Source organism: Gekko japonicus, unplaced genomic scaffold (assembly GCF_001447785.1).
Source record: "Gekko japonicus isolate JY-2015 unplaced genomic scaffold, Gekko_japonicus_V1.1 scaffold92, whole genome shotgun sequence".
NCBI classification, from domain to species: domain Eukaryota; kingdom Metazoa; phylum Chordata; class Lepidosauria; order Squamata; family Gekkonidae; genus Gekko; species Gekko japonicus.
The window spans coordinates 1,594,595-1,617,016 of record NW_015169780.1 but is presented as its reverse complement, the minus strand read 5'-3'; the positions used below and the strand labels follow the sequence as shown (position 1 = coordinate 1,617,016).

Sequence of the window (22,422 nt, the reverse complement as noted above, 5' to 3'; positions counted from 1 at the left end):
AAGAAATTCAGCACTGAAGACTGGCTCTTGCCCTATTCCAGAGGGAAACTATAACCAGCTTCTCCTAAGAGTCAGGGACTTCTGAAAAATCATAAAATCCTCCCCCCAGGCATTAAAGCCTGCATTTCCCAAAGCTGTTCAGCAAAACAACTTCTGTGAATGTCAAGCAGTGCCCTCCCACAGGAAGTCTGAGTATACGGACTAGATTCAAGGTTTGGACTAAGACATCTATAAATGAACTAGGGACCTCTTAAAGGCTTGCTACTTCTCTTCCTTGCCTTCCCTATTCTCCACTTGCCCAGGGGGATTTTCCCCCCTGTAACCAAAGCTTAGGCAAGCTGTTCACCATTTCATAGCTATTGTACATGTTACTTACTGACATTTTTGTTTTCTATTAAACAAAAGTCTTTTTCATGTCTAAGGTTTATTTGCATGGCTAGGTTTCCTGAGGACCTTGGCGTGATAGAGCAGTTTGGCAGATGGCTGGGGCATAAGAGAAGGAAAACTCAAAGTGAATGCGACTGAACACAGGGGAGAGCACATTACCATACCTACTCTGTGATGGTGGTGAAGTGAGCTCCACTGCTGTTGCAGTTGCACAGTATCCAGAGGAGATTTTCTGCACTGGGGGGTGGTGGAGGCTTTTATTTTGCCCCCCATAGAAAGTAGAGCGGGAAAACACATTGGCCCGCTATAATTTTTTAACAATTTATTTTGTAGATAAAAGCACCATCAACATGCTGAGTCAGGTGGGTCTGTGGATGGTTCTAGGCATGCAATGGGAGGGCCAATAAACTGACGCTAAATCCAGACAAGACTGAGGTATCGTTGGACAATGGAGAAGCTGCTCAAGGTCTGCAAAGACAGCCTGTCCTTGAGGGGACTGCACTACTCTTGAAGGAGGGGGTGTTGGTGGGTCTATGGTTGGAAGCTCAGGACTCCTCCATGGCCCATAGGGCCTTTAACTAGCTTTGGCTGACTCACCTGCTATGGCCACAGTGATCCTTATTTTGATTACACCCAGGTTAGATTACTGTAATGCTGTATACATGGGGTTGCCTTTGAAAATAGTTTGGAAATTTCACTTAGTCCAAAATGCAGCAGCCAGGCAACTTATAGGGGCTGAATACAGGGATCATATCACTTTGATGCTGAAAGAGCTCCACTGGGTACCCATTTGTTTCCAGGCACAATTCAGAGTGCTGGTTCTTGATGTTACAGATGGAAAGAAAGAACAATAACATGGGGCTGCCATTCTTAGCCTTTTCAGTACAGATTTCTGGGCCTAGTCTGCCTTTTCAGAGATTCTTACCAATGCCCCCCCCCCCATAATAAACAGCTTGAATAGAGACTAATGCAGATACAGGTCTTGACAGATAGATAGAAGGCAAAAAGAACCAGGAAACCCAAGACAAGACCACTCATTCACATGTTCCACCTTATTTACCTATCAACAACAGAGAGTGGGTGAATGACAGAAAGGAATATTATGAGCAAATAACTCCAGATGAATCATACAATAAGCCCAGTCATGCAGTACAGAAAAGGTAAAACACAAGACTATAACGAAAGCTCGGAAATTCTGCTAATTTTACCTGAGTGAAAAATCACTTCCCAAATGCACCTATCAGTTGGACCTCTGAGTGTGAGGGAAAAGCCATTTGTTTAAAAAAGAAAATTTGGTTGGGGGTTGTGTGTCTATGAAATTTAATACACATACCACAACATCTTGTCTCTGATTGTCCTTCACCTTCCCCATGTAGTAAATAAATATGTACATCCAAGACACATGGAGGGAAAGCCCTTTTCAAAATAAAAATGAGCATCCAGAATGAAAAGAGCACAAACCAAGGATACAGGCAATAATAGGTTGTTAGGGCAATAAAAATGTTTCTTCTGAGGCCCCAAAACATCTGGATGCAATTAGATACATACTAATTTACTATACTTATATGTGTATATAAACTTATAGCACATTCAGATTTATCTGTACAGTCTGGGAGACATTCAAACTATAGGCACATTTAGACATTCTGATGAAAAGAAAGGGGCTGATTATTTAAAATAATGCAGTGACTCAACCAACACTGACATATTGAGTCAGGAATCCTGAAACCACCAGCGTCTGGATAATGTGCCTTTTACTTCATGTAATACTATGCAAATCAGCGCATGTCCTATTTGACAGACATTCGTGAGCCATGCCCATAGGGAATGAATGCTTCCTGACAGGAGAAGCAAGGCTCCAGGACTTACGTTGACAGTTCTTTGCATCGAGAGCATCTCCGAAATACCCATCCGTGCACTTCTCACAGTATTGGCCTGTTGTACCTGGCTTACATATCAGACAAGCTCCAGACAAGCTGTCACAGCTGCCAGGAATGGAGAAGTCGAGGTTGTCATTGCATTGGCAGGGCTGGCACGATGACCCTGGTATTAAAGGTTGTCCAAAATAGCCTTCTGCACACCTAGGGCAACAGACACAACATCTTAAAGCACTACTTTGGCCTGTCAGGGAAGAAAGAGACATGTTTACCGTTTTGTTGTTTTATGAATCTCTAAAGAGTGTTTGATTTTCTTTCAAGTGTCTCTGGGTTTTCCTTCTACATCTTTTTTTAGTTACTTTAACAGCACTGCAGATTCGTTACTATCTGAAATTCTGCCAGCTCCTCTAGTTATTACATTTCAGTGTAGGATTGGGGGGAGGGGGAAGGGAGGGACCTTGTCACTGGAACTGAAAAAGAAATAAAAGCATAATAAGGAACCTGTCTGTTGGCACCCTGGAGGAAATCAGATCCATTTTGAGAACTCTTTGTAACACAGCCCATTTAGTGCAAGTAGCCAACAAGGATGCTACACTATACTAACTAACCGGGAAGACTGACATTCCCATTCCTGACATAAAGTGTTTATTTAAGAACAGAAACAAACAGAAAACCTTTCATATTAACAAAGAAACACAGTTGCAGAATGCAATGGTTTGCATAACAAGAATGTACATTCGTACCACAAAGTAATGTGCTAAATTATGAATGTATACAAATTAATGCAGGAACAATTTCACCTAATTAAAATGTCCTTTAAGTACTTCTGAGCCACATAGATGTCACTTTTCAGCGACTAAATCCTTGTCTTTTGTCTTTGCCTTGTTCTTGCTGAATCACTAATAAAACAGAGCTGATCACTAGGCTTGGGGTCAAACTATCCATGGAACCCAGTATTTAACAGAGGGGAAAGATAAATAGGCTTCCCCCCCCATACTAACTTTTGCAGTGCAGCAAAGCATTACATGTGCCCCACCCAGTTAAGAGGCAAAGCAAGAGGTCCATTTTTGTAACTTCACCATATTGCTATTTTGCTGGGAGTAGATGGATAAAAGCCACTCCCAGCTGATCCCCCCTGTCAGCTGTGATTGTGTTTTGCCTGCTCGTCAAGTGTAACGAATTATGTCCAACCAGCTACCAGTTTAGCACATTACTTGTTAGTTGTGAACAAGGAGCCAATTATTCTAATTCATGCAATTACACTGTTTTCTCACACAATTAAACTTTCCTGAGGCTGATGTCCCCCCACCCATCTGCATCCTATTTTAAAAAATAAAAAAAAATGTTTAAGGTTTTCATGCTGAGACTTGCTACTTAATGTTACTGTGTGCCTTCAGTGTCTACCCATGGCAATTAGTTCTTACAACCAATTCTTGATCGTTTCCACTGACTGTGCAGGCACAAAAAGAAAGGGATGCAATCTATCCAGTGTTGTTCATTTAAAGGATGCAACTGACTATGTGGGCAGAAACATGATAAAGTTCAAGTGATTCCATGCTTTAAACAAGTCAGCCAAATCTTAATGATCTTGAATAACCATGACATGAGAGGAATATAGATGCAAAACTAGGGTTGCCAATAATTCTGGAGAAAAATGTTGTGTCTCTTTAATAGGGTTACCAACCTATTTATACAAGCAAATGACAGTTATTGAAGATTATTTTTATTTTGTTTTGTTTTATTATTCTCTTTTTTCTTATTTTATTATTTTCTTAGTTAGCTTTCCCCCTGTGTTTCCCAAGCACCACAATGCTTCTTAATAGAGTTTCCTATTTCTCTTCTTATTTCCTTTAGGCTGGTACCTTCTTTCAGTACCTAACTCCCTTCCTCTTAACCCCTAATTTATATCTAGCTCTTGAGGTGTCTTAAGCAGTTTCCTTTCACAACAGACCAGGGATCTCCTCCGCCCAGAGATAACTCTCCCTGTTTAACTGGGCATGGATTCTTCGGCTGAGTTCAGACTGGCAGTTTGAAGTGAGAGGGAGTCGTGGCAAAAAAGAGCAGGAACAAACTGTTCTGGGTTTTCCTGTTCACACTGCAGTGACCTATGCGGGAGCATACCGGGAGGAGGCGCAAGGGAGCATTCACACTGTTGGTCCAGAGGCAAGGCTGTAAGGTGCGGCTTTCTTTTTTTGTAATCTGGAGATATGCGCATGAGCGCATAAGCACACACAAAAAATGCGGCTTTTGGCATTCACACTTTGTTGGTGTGGGATGGACCTGGGATAATCGCGTTTTCCAGGGTTTGCTACCACTTTCACCAGGTATCTTTTAAACTCAGGAGTGAAGCGTTACAAGACGGGTTGAGTAAGGGTGGGGAACGCCTGACAGATGTGCCCATGTGAATGGCCCATTTAATCCGGTTGTGGAATGTTTCTGAAACATGTGTATATCGGGGCAAACTGCCAGTTTGAACTCGGCCTTCTTATTTCCCAGAAGATGTATCCCCTTTCCTTTGGCCTGAATCTCATCTCACTACCCAGCAACCTTGCCGGATCTCATTCCCAGTTCTTGTGTCTGTGTAAAACTGATTTCAGCATAGGCTGAGACTCAGATGCTTTCAGTTTTTCAACTGAATTCTTCCTCAGAGCAGATTTTCAGCAGTTAAGGTACAGAATCATCTCTCCTCTCAAATCAGGAATCTGTCAGAATGCCAATTCCACCTCAGCACCCAGCTAATTAAAAATTATGCCCTTAGCTGGAACTGGCCAATCAGAGTGCTTGGCATAGCCTGTCACTCAAAGCTCTCCATTCTTGAGATTTAACTCTTCACCTCCCAGTACTCTGATAGTGCAGCACTTTGAAGCCTGTTTTAACGGCTATCCGTCACAGAGTGGGACATGATGGTATCTTCCTTCTAGAAGGGCTGAAGCATTAAAATGTACCAGGGTAAAAGTTCTCAGATATTTGGAGATCTCTAGGGTTCTAAGATAATCTGCTGGTTGAAAACATTTAGCATGTTGCACAATAACTGCATATCTCTGTAGCTGAGCCCTGTCTGATTGTACGGCATGATCCCTGAACTGCTGTTTAATTGTTTCTTTTGCTTTTTGATACTCAGGATGCAGTAAAACTTGGGGAGAAAGGCCATGTTCCTAGAGTTTCCCTTCAACTGCTCTTAGCCAGGTTGAGTGGTGGCTGTCAACAAAGATCAAGGGTACTAGACCCACTGGACTGAAGATGGGTTTTAGCCAGTAGATATATGTGAGTAGCCACATATGTGCCTCCAAGCCACATACGTGCCTCGAGTCAGAGAAGGGGATTCAGAATATATTGCAGGACTCCAAAGATCGTTCATAGGAACTTAGATTGTACTGCTTCCAGTAGATGCCTTTCTTTATAAATAAAGAGCTGGGAACCGTACCAAAGCTGGGTGACAACCTTTCCTTGACTACTGCAGGGATAAAGAAGGCCTTTTTTGTGAAGAAGAATCTCTCCTATATAATAATCCCATTTTGGGGTGGCAAAGTTCTATGTGCGCCAAAATCAGTTGGGTGCCTGCACTGCCAATCAGAAGCTGTCCCTATGCATTGGTTGTGTTCCCTGAGTCCCGCCCACAGACCCACTGCCAGCCACAGATTCCCTCAGAAGACAGTTGCTTCCCCTCCCTGAAGGACCTCGGCAGCTCACAAGGCAGGCGAAGAGGGCCAGGGAGCCGCACCGAAGGCAGGAACGCTAGAAAGAGCCTGATGTGGGTTTTTTTGAGGGTGGGGAAAGCAGACCTCCTTTTTCTCTCCCCCCCTTTTAAAACCAAGGCAATTCTGGGACAGTCCCAGCAAAGCCACCGGCCCCTGAGGCAACTTGCTCACCCCTTCCTCCAGTCAGCTAGTGAGGAGGGGGCTTTGACTCTCCACCGCCCGCACCTCCAGGGCCCCGGAGCTCCTGTGCCCGACCCCAGCTGGGCTCCTCTGGAGCAGCCCTGCTGCTACCCCTGAAGCTGACCAGAACAGGGACCCCGGCCTGTGGAGGGGCTGGGCAGTGGCGGCAGCAGCAGCAGGGGCCCAGCTCCAGCTCTCCTGGGGCTGCTCAGCGGCCTCCGAATCCCATCCAAAAGGCTGGGCTGAGCCTCCTCAAAAGGGGCGGTCAGGCACACACCGTGCCCCCCCTCCCACCAGGCCCAGCAGGTGACAGCCACCCAGCCAACCTCTCCGCATGCTGCACAGGCTATGGACCTAGTATCGTCCATGGCGGCACTGGGATGCTCTCAACTTGTTATGGCCCACACATCGGGCCGGTCACACGCTCGATCTGATCTTCGTGGCTGGGGTGATGGTGGACCGGATCACTGCAAAGGCAGTGCCATGGTCAGACCACCAGGTTCTGATGGCCCGGCAATTTGTTGGATGAGGTCATGGACAAAATATCAGAAGTTATATCCTTCACAGAGAATCCAGAGTTTCACTCAGATTTTTTTGGAACGTTGGTTTTCCTTTCTTGAATATATGGAAGGACATAGTAAGCTTAAAAAGGCACTTTGCGATAATTTGAAGGTTATAGCTATATACTGAATAGCTGTTTGGTTTTATTGCTCTTGTGGGTTCTTTTGTGTTTTTAATTATGTTTTTATTGTAGTGATTTCATAATAGTATGTGCCACTGTAAATCGTTGTTATATTATATAAATAAAAGTTATTTTTTAAAAAAGCCTTTCTGTCCTCTGTCAGAGTTTCTCCATTTTTACTCAACAGTGATCCCATTGCCTCTGTTATCTTGTGTTTGTTCCTCATATGTCTGAAGAAGAGGTTCTTGTTGTCGTGAGCCTCCCTGGCCAGCTTTACTTCACTGTGAGCTTTGGCCTCTCTGATGAGTGACCTACAGTGCCTAGCAACCCATATATACTCTTTTTAAGAGGTATGTCCTTGCCTCCATTTCTTGAACATTTCCTTTTTCTCCCTTAGCACATCACACGGTGCTCAGTTCATCCACATTGGCTTTTTGGATCTCCTACCATGTTTCTTTCTTGTTGGAACAGCGATGGCTTGAGCTTGCAAGAGCTCTTGTTTTAAGAGAGCCCACCCTTCACTTGCTCCCTTCCCTTCCAGCAGTCTTGCCCATGGAATGATTCTCATCATGCCCCTGAGTTTATTAGAATCTGCCCTACTGAAATCCAACAGACACATGTGGCTACAAACTTCCTTGGTCCCCCACAACAAAAGAAATTCTAGCAGGACATGGTTACTTCCCCCTAAGATCCCCACCACCTTCACTCCATCTACCATCTGTTGCCTGTTGGTCAATATTAAGTCGAGTATTGCTGAGCCCCTTGTAGCTTCCTCCACCATTTGATTTAGGAAGTTGTCAGCCGGACCAGGCATGACTGTGGAAGCTTTGCAGAGTTTGTCTCCCAACACACATCAGGGAAGTTGAAGTCACCCATAACTACCAGGTCATGTTGTTTGGATACCCTGTCAAGCTGTTCAAGGAGGGCAGCATCCACCTCCTCATCCTGGTCAGGAGGCCTGTAGCAGACTCCAACCACAATACTGTTTGTCCTTCTTTCCCTCATTCTCACCCAGATACTTTCCACTGGGCTGTCACCCTCCTCCTCCAGTATTTCCTGACAAACAAACCCTCTCCTCACATACCGTGCCACTCCACCTCCTCTTCGACCCTTTTGGTTTTCTTGAACTACTCATCCATCCACTACTACATTCCAGTCCTGGGAATCATCCCACCAAGTCTCTGTAATGCCTACTAAATCATATCCCTCTGTCTGCATTAGAAGCTCAAGCTCTTCCTTCTTATTACCCAAGCTTTGGATACCTGAAGCCCTGCACCTTTGGCTGCTTTAGACACGGCCCTCCCAGGTGGGCCTCTGTTGTTTGCTCTCCTTTATTTAAACCCTATGTTGGTTGTCTCCTTCACCTTGTGGTGTCAGTTTAAAGCCCTCTTGAAACTTTATATGGAAAGTTACACGCAACAAAAGGCTTGGAGTGGGGGAGGGATGATACAAAGAAAGGCCAGTCATTTCATTCTAGTCCCTCTTTGCAGCATCTCTGCACTCCTGACCATCTTTTGCATGTATGTAGCTTTGAGTATAAATAACATCATGCATCTGATGATGTGAGCACTGATTCATAAAAGCTTATGATGGAATAAATTCTGTTAGTCTTTAAGGGACCGCCTCTTCCCGTATGTTCCCTCAAGAGCCCTGCGATCGGGGAATTTCCATCGCCTTGAAGTGTCAGGCCCCCGAGTTGTGAAGTTGTCCCACACCAGAGCCAGGGCGTTTTCGGTGGTGGCCCCTACCTGGTGGAATGAGCTCCCAGAGGAGATCCGGGCCCTGCGGGACCTGGTGCAGTTCCACAGGGCCTGTAAAATGGAGCTCTTCCACCAGGCTTTCGAGTAGGAGCCGCCGCCACCATTATTCCACCACTGCCCCTCATCTCCACACCTTGACCATCGGTGGAGTGGGTATTAATGGGGGCGTGAGACGTTCCTTGGCAGATGACAGTGCAGTTGGGATGCACATTGTTGGTTGTTGTTCTGGTATAAAAACTCCAGAACCCCATCTTGAAATCTACAGTTAAGAAATTCTGGAGCACCAATGTTTTTTAGTGTATTATGCATATTGTATTTTATATTGTTTTATATCGTTCATTGTTTTAACCAGGCATTTATGCCCCTTGTGAGCTGCCCTGAGCCTTCCGGGAGGGCGGGATATAAATGTAAAGATAAATAAATAAAAAATAAAATAAATAGGAGCCACTCACTACCACTGCTACCGCCCACCTTCCAAGGTGTTGCAAAGGCACCCGCGGAGGGGGGGCAGCGTGGAACAGCCCGGGCAGGCGGGGGGCACTCCCGGGGCTGTTGCTGGGCAGGAGAGAGTGGGCACCCAGGGGGCAGATGACCCCCCTCAGGAGGGAGGGCACGGGGCCTCCCCAGCCCCCAAAGCAGCACGGGGGGGTGCAAAGCAGGGGCAGGGGTCTTCATGTGGGGCCTGCTGTGGCAATGGTGGGGGAATGGCTGCAAAAAGATAGGAGGGTGAGGGGGGCCCATGAGGGTCTTCAGTGCAAGGTGAGCATAACAGGAGTTGTCCCGCATGTCCCGTTGCAGCGCTCCATGCCAGAGGCAGCCCCATCCCTTCCCAACTGCCCAGCCCAGGAAGTTCCTCACTTGACCCCTTTCGGTCCTGCCACCACCACTAGGAGATGGCAGTGGGGCCCCAGGAGGCATGCACTCCCCGCCCCGGCTGGCAGCTTCTGGCTTCAAGGCATTCGGAGCTCGAGCTCGCTGCTGCTTCACCCCTGCGGCAGTCTCTGCTGTTCAAACCCTGCTCCTCCTCGGGGCAAGGAGCTAGGAAAGGTCATGGCGCCAAGTGGGGCTCTTCACGTCAGTCACCCATGTCCCGGGCTCTTCTTCCGCTGCTGCTGTGTGCCACAAAGCCACCAGTCACACTGCCTGCCCCTCCTCGTGGCACGTTTAAATTTCTATGCTTGATTGGTATCCCAACTTTCTGCCACTGGGGGCCCAAAGTGGCCTGCCGCATTCTCCTTGCCTCCCTTTTATCTTCACAACAACCCTGCAAGCCTGGTTAGGCTCAGAGTATCTGACTGCCCCAAGATTGCCCAGCAAGCTACCAGTGCAGAGTGGAGATTGGAATGTCGGTGTCCTACTCCACCACTTCAACATCCCCAGCACCACACTGGCTCTCAACACAATTGTTGTCAGCATTGACAGTAGGTTGCCAGGTCCCTCATGAACATGGGGTGGGGGGTGTAGGCTTGCCAAATCCAGGTGAGGGAACTCCTGGATATTTGGAGGGGGGAGCCAAAGGAGGGCAAGGACCTCAGGCATCATCCTCCCCATCACCCCATACCCCAAGCTACCTGTACCCCCTGCCCCATGGCAAAATGGAGGGAGGAGGGAGCCGGCCGGCCTTCCCAGGCAGACACCCACCCACGGCCCAGTCTAGAGCTCGTTGTATTGTTTTTACAATGGGCTTGGCTGCTAGTCTTATAATAATGGAGGCTGCTCTGTGGACAGTTTCTGTAGTGTGCAGTGCCTGAGTTCTCCAATGTCCAGACAACTGGAAGACTATGTCAAGATGTCCAAAGACTTTAGTTAGTTCGATGTTGTGGTTCTCTATTTGCCATCTATGGTTTTGATAATTTTTGACAAAAATGAGGACTTTTGTTTTTTTGGTAGTTTATTGCAAGCTGCTCCTCTTTACAATATGCAGTGGAGGCAGGAAATGCTCTCCTAAGACCCACTTGTGAATGGGATAAGATAACAATATAATCTACATATAGTAAGGTAGGGATCATTTTATCAACAAACTTTGGAAATGGAAGCTTGGATTTCTTAGGTGTAAAATCAAGGAGATGATGTAGTAGTTAAAAAATAGAGGAGCCAGGATGCAACCCTGTTTAACTCTCTGTCAAATGGGAAATTATTGGAGAGGTGGCCTTGAGAACTGCATCTTACTTTTAGGACACTTCCTTCAAGCAGCAAGTGGATAAATATGTATAGTCTTCAGTCTATTGAGGAGTTCTCAAGCTTTGTCCAAAGCATATTCCTGGGGATACTGTCAAATGCTTCTCTGAAGTCCACACGGGCAGGATGAAGTGCCCCCTTAGGTTTAGATGTATACTTCTCTGCAAGATGGTGCAAGTTCAGGCACTGGTCTATAGTGGAACGGCTAGCTCTGGAACTTGTCTGCTCATCCATCAAAATGTTTTTGTGGTCTAACCAATCAAGGAGTTTCCAATATAGATGTCTAGAATACAATTTCCTAATGACAGTGAGGAGACTAATTGGTCAATAGTTAGCAGGATTCGACTTTTCTCCTTTCTTATATTTTGGAACAATAATTGCAAAGCCCCAATCTGTGGGGATGCAGGCCGACAGGGTGATATGAGTAAAGAGTGCAAAGAAGCAACTCTGCCAATAGCACCCTGCAAATCAGCATTCCAGGCTGATACCAGGGCCTATACAGTCCAGGCTCTCAAAAGTCTCCAGAATTATTGAGAGGGAGCTAGGCATCATGACCCTCACTGCCAGCAAGCAATAATGTGACCAAGGCATAGAGTGCAGTATCAACACTCCTACCAGATCTTCCCCAGTGCAGAAAAGATCCAACATATGACCCCTCTTGTGTCAGTCCCATGCTTGTCATGGTGGTCATGAAGTCCTAAGCTGAACTGGTCACAGTGACCATAGTGTGGATGTTGAAGTTCTCTAACCACTGTAAGATTTGGGTTCTGCAATGCCACCTGTATGACCTACTCTTGTCAGCTCAGCCATGGCAACTACCAGCAAGCTAGGTGGACAGTATACCAGCAGAATCTCTAACGTGTCCCTGAAACCCAACACAAAGTATAAGCAACCATAGTTGGCCCTTGTCTGCCCCGAGAACCTGTGAAAGAGAAACATTCTCCAAGGACAACTGCAACTCCCTCCCCATACCCCATTTTGGGGTCAATGAAGTTCATATACCCAGATGGAACTAGCTGACGTGAAGATATATTTGAGACATCTGAGTCCTCTGGCCAGGGTTTGGTCACATCTGCCTGGTCAAAACTTTCATTTCTAATCAAATTATATACCATGGAGATCTTATTATATATAGACCTGGAAAGAAACATTAAAGTTGAAACTGGACTGAGAGCCCTTTGACGCTGTTCCCTACAAACGGGATGGAGATTGTACAAAGGTTTAATGCAATCATGTTTCCTCCTTTGTAATTCAAAGGGATTTCAGGAAGTATGACGGGGCACAGGAGGCAATGGCACAGCAGCTATACCTCTCTGAGATGATAAGTCACTATTTTGGGGCTTCCATCAGCAATGGTTCCCTTATGAAGTCTCTGGCACACTTTTTTAAAAATTCTGTTTCTCTTTGTAGGTGTAAATTCTTTTTTGTACAGCCAGTCAGCTTGCTTGTAGGTTTCCTCTATGTCTTCTGAACAGTCATATCTTTTTTCCCACTCTTTCTTTCCATGTTGTCTGGTCTGTCTCCCTCTTAATTGTAGCCTGTTGCATCAGTATTTGCATTTCTGTTTGTACAGAGTGGAAAACTTCTTCAACTGCCTTTTTTACAGCCACAATAACTGTATTTTGGATCATACTCATCAAATCCCTCAAGGGAACCTGTATAAGTTTAATGTCCAAAGATTCGAATGTATCTGGGAGTAAAGCCTCTGGCGTCTTTTGCAGTCTATCAGCGGAGTTTGGGAGCTCCCAAAACTCCTCTAAAGAAAATGAGAAGCTGGCAGTGCCTGGGAACAAGTCCTGGCGCCGTCCATCTCTACGCACTGCAACAGGGCTGATGTGAGCATAAAGTAAAGAAGTGTGACCATACATACTGCCTTGAGCTCCTTGGGGCAAAGAAACAAAATCCATCCTATGAGATCCATGATGTTTTGTATTCATATTTACACCCCATAACCATCTGAAGCAGAAGAAAGGTGGCCTCTCTCTCTTTTTATCATACACATATATTCAAATAGTCAAGTGTGGTCCAATCTGAAAACTTTAAAATAAAATATACTGGGAGGCTCTTCTTATGTTCTTATGCAGACTCAGGTCTCCTTCACGGCACGTAGCACCTTTTATCCGCTCCTAAGAAAATAAGCCCTGCTGGATCAAACTAGGGGTCCATCTAGTCCAGCATCCTTTCTCACACAGCGGCCAACCAGTTCATCTGGAGGGTCAACACAGAGGCTGAAACCTTCCCCTGATGTTGCCTCCTTGCTCTGGGATTCAACGGTTTCAAAGCCCTAAATGGCTTGGGGATAGGGTAGGACCATCTCCTCCCATATTGCCCAGCCCACCAGTTAAGAACTGCCTCTCAAGCTCTGCTCTCTGTGCCCATCTTAGGAGGTAAGGTGAGTGGCAACTAGAAACAGGGCATTCTTCACCTTTGGAACGCCCTTACCCTTGAGGCTCATTGGCACCTACCTTATTTTCTTTTAGGTGCCAGGTTACAAAGTCCCTTTTACCCAGGCTTTTAATTAGAATTTATCAATTTTTTAATAGTCTGGTCTCTTTTATGGATGTTTTTATGCTGCTTATGTCTAATGGCTTCTGTTTTATACTGTTGTTTTTAATTGCAATTTATTTGTAAGCCACCTTGATCAGGACTCTAAAGAGGCAACGTAGAAATATTCTAATGAGTTGGAGGAGGATTTATATCCTGCCCTTCACTCAGAGTCTCAGAGCCGCTTACAATTGCCTTCCCTTCCTCTCCCCACAACAGACACCCTGTGAGGTAGATGGGGCTGAGAGATCTCCTGCTCTTGAGAGAACAGCTCTGAGAGAACTATGACTGACCCAAGGTCTACTGATTCTTCCATTAGTTAGCCATAATATGTCCTTTACTGGCATAAACAATACGAATTACATAGAATCCATAGATCTTATTTGACTAGGGTTCCCAGTCCCCAGGTGGTAACAACCAAAAGAAAATCACAGAAAGAAGAACAAGCAAGGCAACAAGAGCAGTGTAATATGGCTTGAGATGGATACATAGGACTTTGTTCTGTTCTGCTTTGAAGAAGCTTTGTGGGAAATGGATACCAAGGGTGGCAGGCTCTGTTGGAGAACTGAACAACAGTGTCCTTGAAAGTTTTTGAGACTTTTGAAGATTGAAACTAACATCCATTGTACCATTATTTGTCAGTAACCATCTTATGAAAGATAATTTATACTAAGGTTTAACAAGCATAACTCATTGGCACTGTGCACTTTATTGAATTAATAATTTAGATCTGAGCCCACCTATTTTGCGTGGTTCTGGGATGTTTTCTGAAATTTTGGATATGATATTGATATGCATAGAATGAATTTGTTTACATGAAAAGATACTAAAGTTTGTTAAATGTTTGACTTTTTTTGCCCCCCATTTTTTTAATTTGCATTTTCTGTAAACTACAACGAAAAATGGGAAAGGGATCTACGTACTATGGGAGAAAGTAAAGAAAACCCACTAAAAACCCAAGAGATGGTGGTCATACATACTGCTTAACAAATTAGCTTTTAGCTCAAAGTTCGATTCAAGTTCATTGAATGTGGTCATCTAGTAGTCAATTTATACTATAAAATAAATTTAACCACCACCACTTCCGACTTCTTAAAAAGCAATCCAAGGGACAATTATAATAATACACTGTAAGAGCTTTCAGAGTGTAATAACATCTCATTTTTTATACTTTTTCTTCCTCAAAAGATAGCTGCCCCTAATTTGGAATCTGAGTTCTCATCTGAAGATGCCGCTGCTCCTTCTTCTTTGCTTTCTTTGGTGCTCTTTCTCGCCTTCTACTTCTCTTGATGGATGACTGTGTAGATGCAAGAATTCGCATGCCTTTTCAACAGAGTCAATTTTTTCTGTCCATGAATTTGAAGAGTGTGTCTTCGGGGACAATCCATCTGTATGGGATGTTATTATTTTGTAAAAATATCACCAAGTCTCTATATTTCCTTCTCGTCCCTCTTATTTCAAACGGGATGTCCTTTAACACTTTTATTTCTTTGTCTTTAATCTTCAGGGTAAATCCATTTGTTGCTTTGAGAATTTGATCTCTCACTTGTCTTCTAGAGAATCTTATAATCACTTCCCCAGGCAGATTATTTTTTCTTGTGAATTCAGAATACGACCTATAGATCATATCTATTTTGCTTCGTAAAATATCTGCTTTTATGTCTGCCATGGGGCCTAATGCATCACACATAGTCTGTTTCAGATTCTGTCTTTTCTTCTGGTACACCCTGAAATCTTAAGACATAGCTTGCTCTCTCCATTTGTAGCTGTAGTAGTTGAGACTCCTCCATCCATCTCTTTTTCTCCATCATCTGCAGTTGTTTTTTTAAGTTTTTTGGTGTTAGCATCCACTTCTTTTACTTCTTGTTCAATTTTGTCTGGGTTTTTTTGGCTATTTCATTTAATTGCATTTGCTGTTCATCGAATTTGCTATGCAATGCCATTACTTGTTCCAGCAGGGGTCGCAATGCTTCCATCAGCATCATTTGCAGCTCTGTATTTGTGTCCTGTCTAGGAACAGGACTTGCTGGGCCAGCAGTTCTGGCAAGAAGCTTAGGTTTCACTTGTTTGTCTTTCACACCTTTCCTCGTGGGCGCCATGTTTGAAGATTGTTTACTTTTAGTAAAAGTTATCACAGTCTCTGATACTCTTTAGAACAGCTTGGTAAGTTCTTAGATGCTTTTTATTTCAGTCTATCTTGCTTCACTAGTCCACCCCCCTTAACGTAGTTGCCAAAGTTTGCTTAGCTTTTCTTAGCGGGGAAGAGTCCCCCCCCCTTTTAAAGGGTGGGTTTTCGACTAGCTCTTCAGTGTTTTGCTTAAACTCCAACTCACATTTCAATGATTATCCACTTTCATCAATAAATTTTGCTAGATCACCAAACGCTTGTTCCGGTGTGCTGCTCTTTGTCCCATTCTAGAACTCATCGGGGGGACCTTCAGGGCACCAGAATGCCTCGATCTGCTGGCTGCCTGCCAGGGGGGGAGGCAAACTTAATCCCCATGGCTAGGAGCCCATTTGCAGAGCTCCTGGGGGGCGCGGACAATCACACCCCCTCCCCACCATGAGTTCACGGTCCACATCCTCGGGAGCTCCCAAGGGCCGCGGCCACCATCAGAACGCCAAAACCAGAAGTCTAGGTTTGACTTTTTTCATAATTTTTCATGGTTACCCATGTTGCCTTGCTTAGACTCCAGGTAGTGGCTGGAGATCTACTAACTAATCTCCAGTTTACAGAGATCAGTTCCCCTGGAGAAAATGGCTGCTTTGGAAGGTGGACCAGTGATGTCCCTCTGTTACCCAAACCCCATTCTCATCAGGCTCCACCCCCCAAATCTTCAGGAATTTCCCAACTCAGAGCTGGCAACCCTACAGTGGACCAATGCAGTATGATTTCTCTGTACATATATTGAGGAAGATGCATCGTTTCTTCAATTATTAATCATTTTCTCCTTCACTAATCTGGGTTCATTTTGTTCTTTGTCCCCTTTCATTTAGATATCAGGCTTGTATCCAATAATGCCAGTAGAAATGCACAAAGACAGTCATAAGAAGAATACTCCAAGGATTTGTGAGCACTGAACTGCTAGTCACAAATAACACTTCTACTAATGACAATCCACTTTGATCACTTTTTTTTTGGTATTCTCATCACTTCAGACTCTGTTAATTAAAGTTATAATAAAACTTGGTGTTCTAACCTTTTTCAAGTGTCTTGGAGCTACTTTATACTGGTGGGGTGTCTGTCTGTCTGTCTGTCCCTCTCTCTCTGTGTTAATGAATCCTGAATATATTTTAATGTTAAAAAAAATTAACCCACTCCTATTTCTCCTCTCTTTCTGTTTTTTATTCTCTACACTTCCTGCAAACCCTGGATATAATCTCCTTTCACTACATCTCTAAACATTCCCTTTAGGAATTTTTCCAGCTCAGTTAGTCTCTTCTGGTTCACTGTGCTATACCCATGGGAAGGTGCATGGAAAAGAATGTTACATGGAAAATTAATACCTGACATTAACAGGCAAATCCCATATAAAAAGTGTGTTGTCTGCAATAGAACAGTATATGGAAAAGAAACAGAAATTATTTTTCCAAATTATTTTGGAAAAGCTAATGACAATATTGTGCATAGTTTCCTTATCCCTCTCCACTGTAGCTATATCCTCAAGCAGCTTTCCTCAAGCTGTAGTCCAGGAACCGCTGAGGCTAGGCCCCTGAGTGGATGCCAGGGAACCAAGCGTTCTCTGCAAAAACAGAAGATTGTCCTTGCTCATGCTAATCCAACTACCATGGAACCTGAGGCCTTTTTCAGTAGAAGGGGACAGGAGCTGTCCACTTTATACGTGTGCATGTGTGGGGGCAATGGAATCTGCTTCTGTCTCTTTTGAAGAACAGGAGTTTACAAATGTAACCTCCATAGTCATTTAGATCACCTCAGAGGACTTGCCAGAGAACATGTGCATTAGTTGCCGAGATCCAACTGGCTGAATGGCACCAAGGCGGCAGAGCCCTAATATAGTCATAATAGTTACTCCAAGTATAAAACTGAACTGATTTTCACTGTATTTTCCAGTGCAAATGATTTCACCATAGACAAAGACCAATTTCATTTGCCTTCCATAGACAATAACAGCCAATGTTCATTTCCAATTGAATATCATAAATATGATTGCCAATATGCTTCAAGAAAAATGTCCTGTCCCTTTAATAGAGACTTAATGTGTGGAAACTGGCAACTGAAGCTTGTCATTGCATGGAGGTAAATAACATCACCAGAGGTACTTCCACACAGAGGATTTTCTCTATTTCAACAAACTGAGTTACACACTTTTTTTGTTTGCACACAACGTAGTCCTCCACTTGAACACTGTTCAATTTTTCCTCTAAAGAAACTGTTTTTATATTTTAACCAGAAAAATGTGATCATGGTATATAACGTCCCATTAAGGACTTCATATCGCACCTCAACTCCCCCCCCCCCCCCGGACAGTTGGCAACCCTAGCGGTGCCATCTATGAGGCCATTTTATTTTCTGCCTTGGGTACATCCAAGCAAATTGCCACATTTGGGTTGCACAGCATGTAGCCACAAAGAATCAGGTTATGCTATTCAAGGTGGATTACTTCGGCAAATGGTTATTACTCAATATGAGAGAAGAAAACTCATTAGGTTTGCAAAATGTACTCTGATTTTCTAAACTACTGAACAGGAGTCTTTAAACCATTTATGTTTCTAGCAAGAGAGGGGAAGGTGTTAGAGGCACCAAATCCAATTCATACTTTTAAAAGTATAGATTTATGATGAATGCAGCTTAAATGAAGTTATATAACAGACGCCATTTTTACCCACTGAAAATGACATCCATAAATTACTATTGAGGTTGTCAGGTCCCCTCATCGCCCCGGTGGAGGGATTTCGGAGGTGTTCCGGGGCTGAGCGGGGATGCTTCCAAGCCCTGCCACAAGAGCGACTACCCACCTTGGCCACCCCTCTCCCTCCCCTCCTGCCAGATTTAAAGGGCTTCAGCTGATTGGCATGGACCACGTGGCCTGCCAATCAGCTGGAGGGCCCTTTAATCTAGCAGGAGGGAGGGAGGGAGAGGGGCGATCATGGCCCGCATGCTCGGCTCGCAAAAAGACCCTTTAAATCAGCCTGTGCACCATGGCCCCTGCCCCACTTGCAAAAAGACCCTTTAAATGGTCAATTTTGGCCATAATATTGATCTTGATCATTGGTTGCAAATATGAAAAACAAATGTTAAAATAACAAAATCGGTGTCCTTTAAAGAGAATCCATATAAAATGTTTTATAGGTGGTATATTACGCCAGAGAAATTAGCCAAAATGTACCCTGGAATGTCTGATAAATGCTGGAAATGTAAGACACAGGTGGGAAGCTTCTTTCATGTCTGGTGGAAGTGTAAAGATGTGATGTAATATTGGAGAAGGGTGCATGAAATGTTGCAAAAATATGTCTGTTACCGCTGCCATTCAAACCAGAAATGTTTTTACTTAATATTATGCCTAATGTAAAAGATAAGAAAGTTAAGCACTTAATTATACATATAGTTACTGCAGCAAGAATTCTTTATGCTAAGTATTGGAAGAAATCAGAGATACCAACGAAAGACGAACTCTTGACAAAACATTTTGAAACAGTGGAAATTGACATATTGTCTGACTCGTTGAAAGACCAAAGTAAACAAAATGTGAGAGATATTTGGACACCATTTTAGGATTGGGTGAAAAGAAATTCTGAAGATGAGGAATAATGAGTATAATCACTATAAACTCAGGATAAATCTAACTTGAACTGTGCAGAACATGTACAGATAAAACATGAACAGATAAAAGGAAGTACTTCTTCACCCAAAGAGTGATTAACACATGGAATTCACTGACACAGGAGGTGGTGGCGGCTACAAGCATGGACGGCTTCAAGAGGGAATTAGATAAGCATATGGAGCAGAGGTCCATCAGTGGCTATTAGCCACAAGGTATAGATAGGGGCTCTTGGTCTGGGGCAAGGGATGCTCTGTATTATTGGTGCTTGGAGGGGGGCAACAGTGGGAGGGCTTCTAGTGTCCTGGCCCCACTGGTGAACCTCCTGATGGCACCTGGTATTTTTGGCCACTGTGTGACAGAGTGTTGGACTGGATAGGCCTTTGGCCTGATCCAACATTGGCTTCTCTTATGTTCTTATGTACTTTTTCATGAATCATAATAGAAGATTTTAGTGCCTTGATTAATCAATATTAGCTTTTGAAATTATATAAACAAAAGAGATCTGGAAACAAAGATTTAAGATGGAAAATTTGTAACAGCTATTGTATAAGCTTGACGGGATTTTCCTACATGTCTTATCCCATTCCCTATGTCCTTCCCTTCCTACAATGTCATATATAATAGGGAAAACCTAATAAAAATCTTATAACAAAAAGGGGTCTTTTTGTGAGCAAGCATGCAACCCACAACTACCCCTCTCCCTCCCTCCTGCTAGATTTAAGCCCTTTAAATAAGGCAGGAGGGGAAGGAAGCCCTTTAAATCTGGCAAGAGGGGATGGAGAAGGGTGGCTGGGCAGGTGGTCGCTCTTAGTGGTGGGGCTTCCCCCATCGGCCAACTGGCCAGGGGCAGATTGGAGCTCCCAAAAGCGTGGAAACCTCCAGCTGGACCTGGGGGCTGGCAATCCTAATTGCTAGGGATCTTTTCCCATGAGATTCATGAGGTTCACAAGGTCATCTTAGGTTGCTAGAAATACTTGGAGTTGTTCCCATTCTTCCATAATCTCTCCCCTCTTGAACAAATTCAGAATTTTTCTGTCTTTCTCACCACTAAGAGAGCCAGCATGGTGTAGTGGTTAAGAGTGGTGGACTCTACTTTGGAGAGCCAGGTTTGATTCTCCACTCCTCCACATGAAGCCTGTTGGGTGACCTTGGGCCAGTCACTGTTCTCTCAGTACTCTCTCAGTCCCACCTACCTCACAAGTGCCTGTTGTAGGGAGAGAAAGGGAAGGAGAGAGTAGGCCACTTTGAGACTCCTTTAGAGAAAATCAGGGTATAAAAACCTCCCTGGAGCCAGTGGAGTTGGGAGGGCCAACATGTGACAGGGTGGATGAAGGTAGGAAAAGTGAGGGGGAAACAACCATTGGAGGAAGCCATGACAGGTCTTATGACAGCATCATCCCTTTCTTTAAATCTCTAACTGGTTCCTTGTTGCAGAAAGCAACAATTTCTAACTGAATTTCTCTTTCTCTATCAGTCCTTGGTTGAATTCAAGAGATCCTTTGGGCTAAGGTGATGACACAGGGAATAAACAGAGATAAGTTGAATTCTGCCTGTTGTGTACGCTGACCACCACCAGGGGCCAGCGAACACTGCCGAAGACACAGCAACAAAGAATCTCAAATATGAGAGCTGTATTCCACCACCCCCAAAAACAAGGAAACAATTCAGAGATTGAAAAAAGAAGGATGTTATTTTAACAGTTATAAAGACAGAGCCATTCTGAATTTATTGAAGAGGAGAGGGGGATAGCAGAAGAAGGGGAGCAGCTTGGAAGTGGCTTCACTAAACTAGAGGAAAGAGGCGCACCAAGAAGTTGATGTTTCTTAGCAGTATCTGTAGGGACCATAAGGAGGAAAAAGAACTTGCCAGTGGCCAATCAGGAGAGTTCAACACACTGCACATAAATCAATGAAATAATGCTACTGATTAAAAAAAACTTACAAAGTGTTTTAATTTACTAGCACATCTAGAGGTGGCAGTCCTGCCTCCGCTTTTACTGTGGCTGGCTAGGGTGACAACCTGTTCGACATCAGCTTCCCTACTGGCCAGAGAGGCATTATGGTATTTGTGCTCCTCTTAGGGAGCAGAATCAGTACTACAGCAGTCCCAGACAAGCCCCGGAAGCCCCAGTCACCCCGGCAGTGTCAAGAAATGTGGCGAGATGGCCCTGGATCAGTTGGGCTGCCCAACCCAGTACTGCCAACAGCAACGGCCTCCCTGGAGCCAGTGGAGTTGGGAGGGCCAACATGTGACAGGGTGGATGAAGGTAGGAAAAGTGAGGGGGAAACAACCATTGGAGGAAGCCATGACAGGTCTGCAGGGCCTGCTGTAATATAGAGGGCATTGGGGGAGGCTAGCATAAGCCAGCCCCCACAGAGGCCCTTGTTAGGCGGCTCAGGTCATGGTCGAGGAGGATGCACCAGGCCGCTCCCATGCTGTCTGCCAAGATGATGCTGGTGAGAGAGACAGGGCACTAGGGTGCAGTCAACCCCCCTCCTCACCACAAGCTAAGACCCTAGCTGACATGCCACTGAGGGGACAAGGAATACAGAATGATATCGCTACAGAAAAGCAGATTTGATGGCAGTTGTAGGAGGGAGAAACCATGCATACAGAATTATATATAGACCACAAAGATCATTTTAAGGCAGTTAATTTAATAGCTACATGTGATATATCCAAGAGCTAAAATAAGAAGAGATTCCATACAGGTTCCTGAAGATATTACTCATCTACATTTAATAGTTTACAATTAAGGTTTTCAAAAAGCTGGCGTTTTCGTTATAGTAAATAGCCATGGACATTTTTCATGCGTGACAATTAAAAGAAATCCATCACTTATTCAAATTCCTTCCATGTTGCTAATCTACAGATTACTGCATTTATATTAGGGCTGCCAATTCCCCCCGGGGGGCAGATTTCCCCCCGCTTTGGAGGCCCGATTTCCGCCGCCGTGGAATCAGGCCCCGGGGGAAACCCCACCCCGGCGTGCACGTAACCCAGATGTGACGTGATGACGCTGGGCATGCTGGGGGCGGGGCCACAGCCATTTGAGGGGAAAACATAGAGTTTTCCCCTCAAATGGCTGTTGCCCCGCCCCCAGCATGCCCGGCATCATCACGTCACATCCGGGTGATGTGCATGTGGCGCGCGCGCGCAACAATGAACGGGAGCCCCCCGCCGCGAGGTAAGAACGATTTGGCAACCCTAATTTATATACTCTACTTATAAATACCACTTGCTGCTGATAAGAGTTGTCAGTGACCCCTACATTGATAAATGGTCACAAAAGTACTCTCCAGCTGATTTGTTCTTGCATTCATTCTTTCCCAG

At 44.6% G+C, this 22,422-nt stretch overlaps 1 protein-coding gene across 1 annotated transcript in view; it reads right to left on the bottom strand.

Annotated features, from left to right (window-relative positions):
- LAMA2 (laminin subunit alpha 2) overlaps nucleotides 1-22,422 on the bottom strand; it is a 755,002-nt gene that overhangs the window by 267,467 nt on the left and 465,113 nt on the right. Inside the window, exon 19 of the mRNA XM_015416769.1 lies at nucleotides 2,257-2,468. Within this exon, the coding sequence (XP_015272255.1) occupies nucleotides 2,257-2,468 (212 nt within the window). The remainder of the gene's footprint in view (nucleotides 1-2,256; nucleotides 2,469-22,422) is intronic.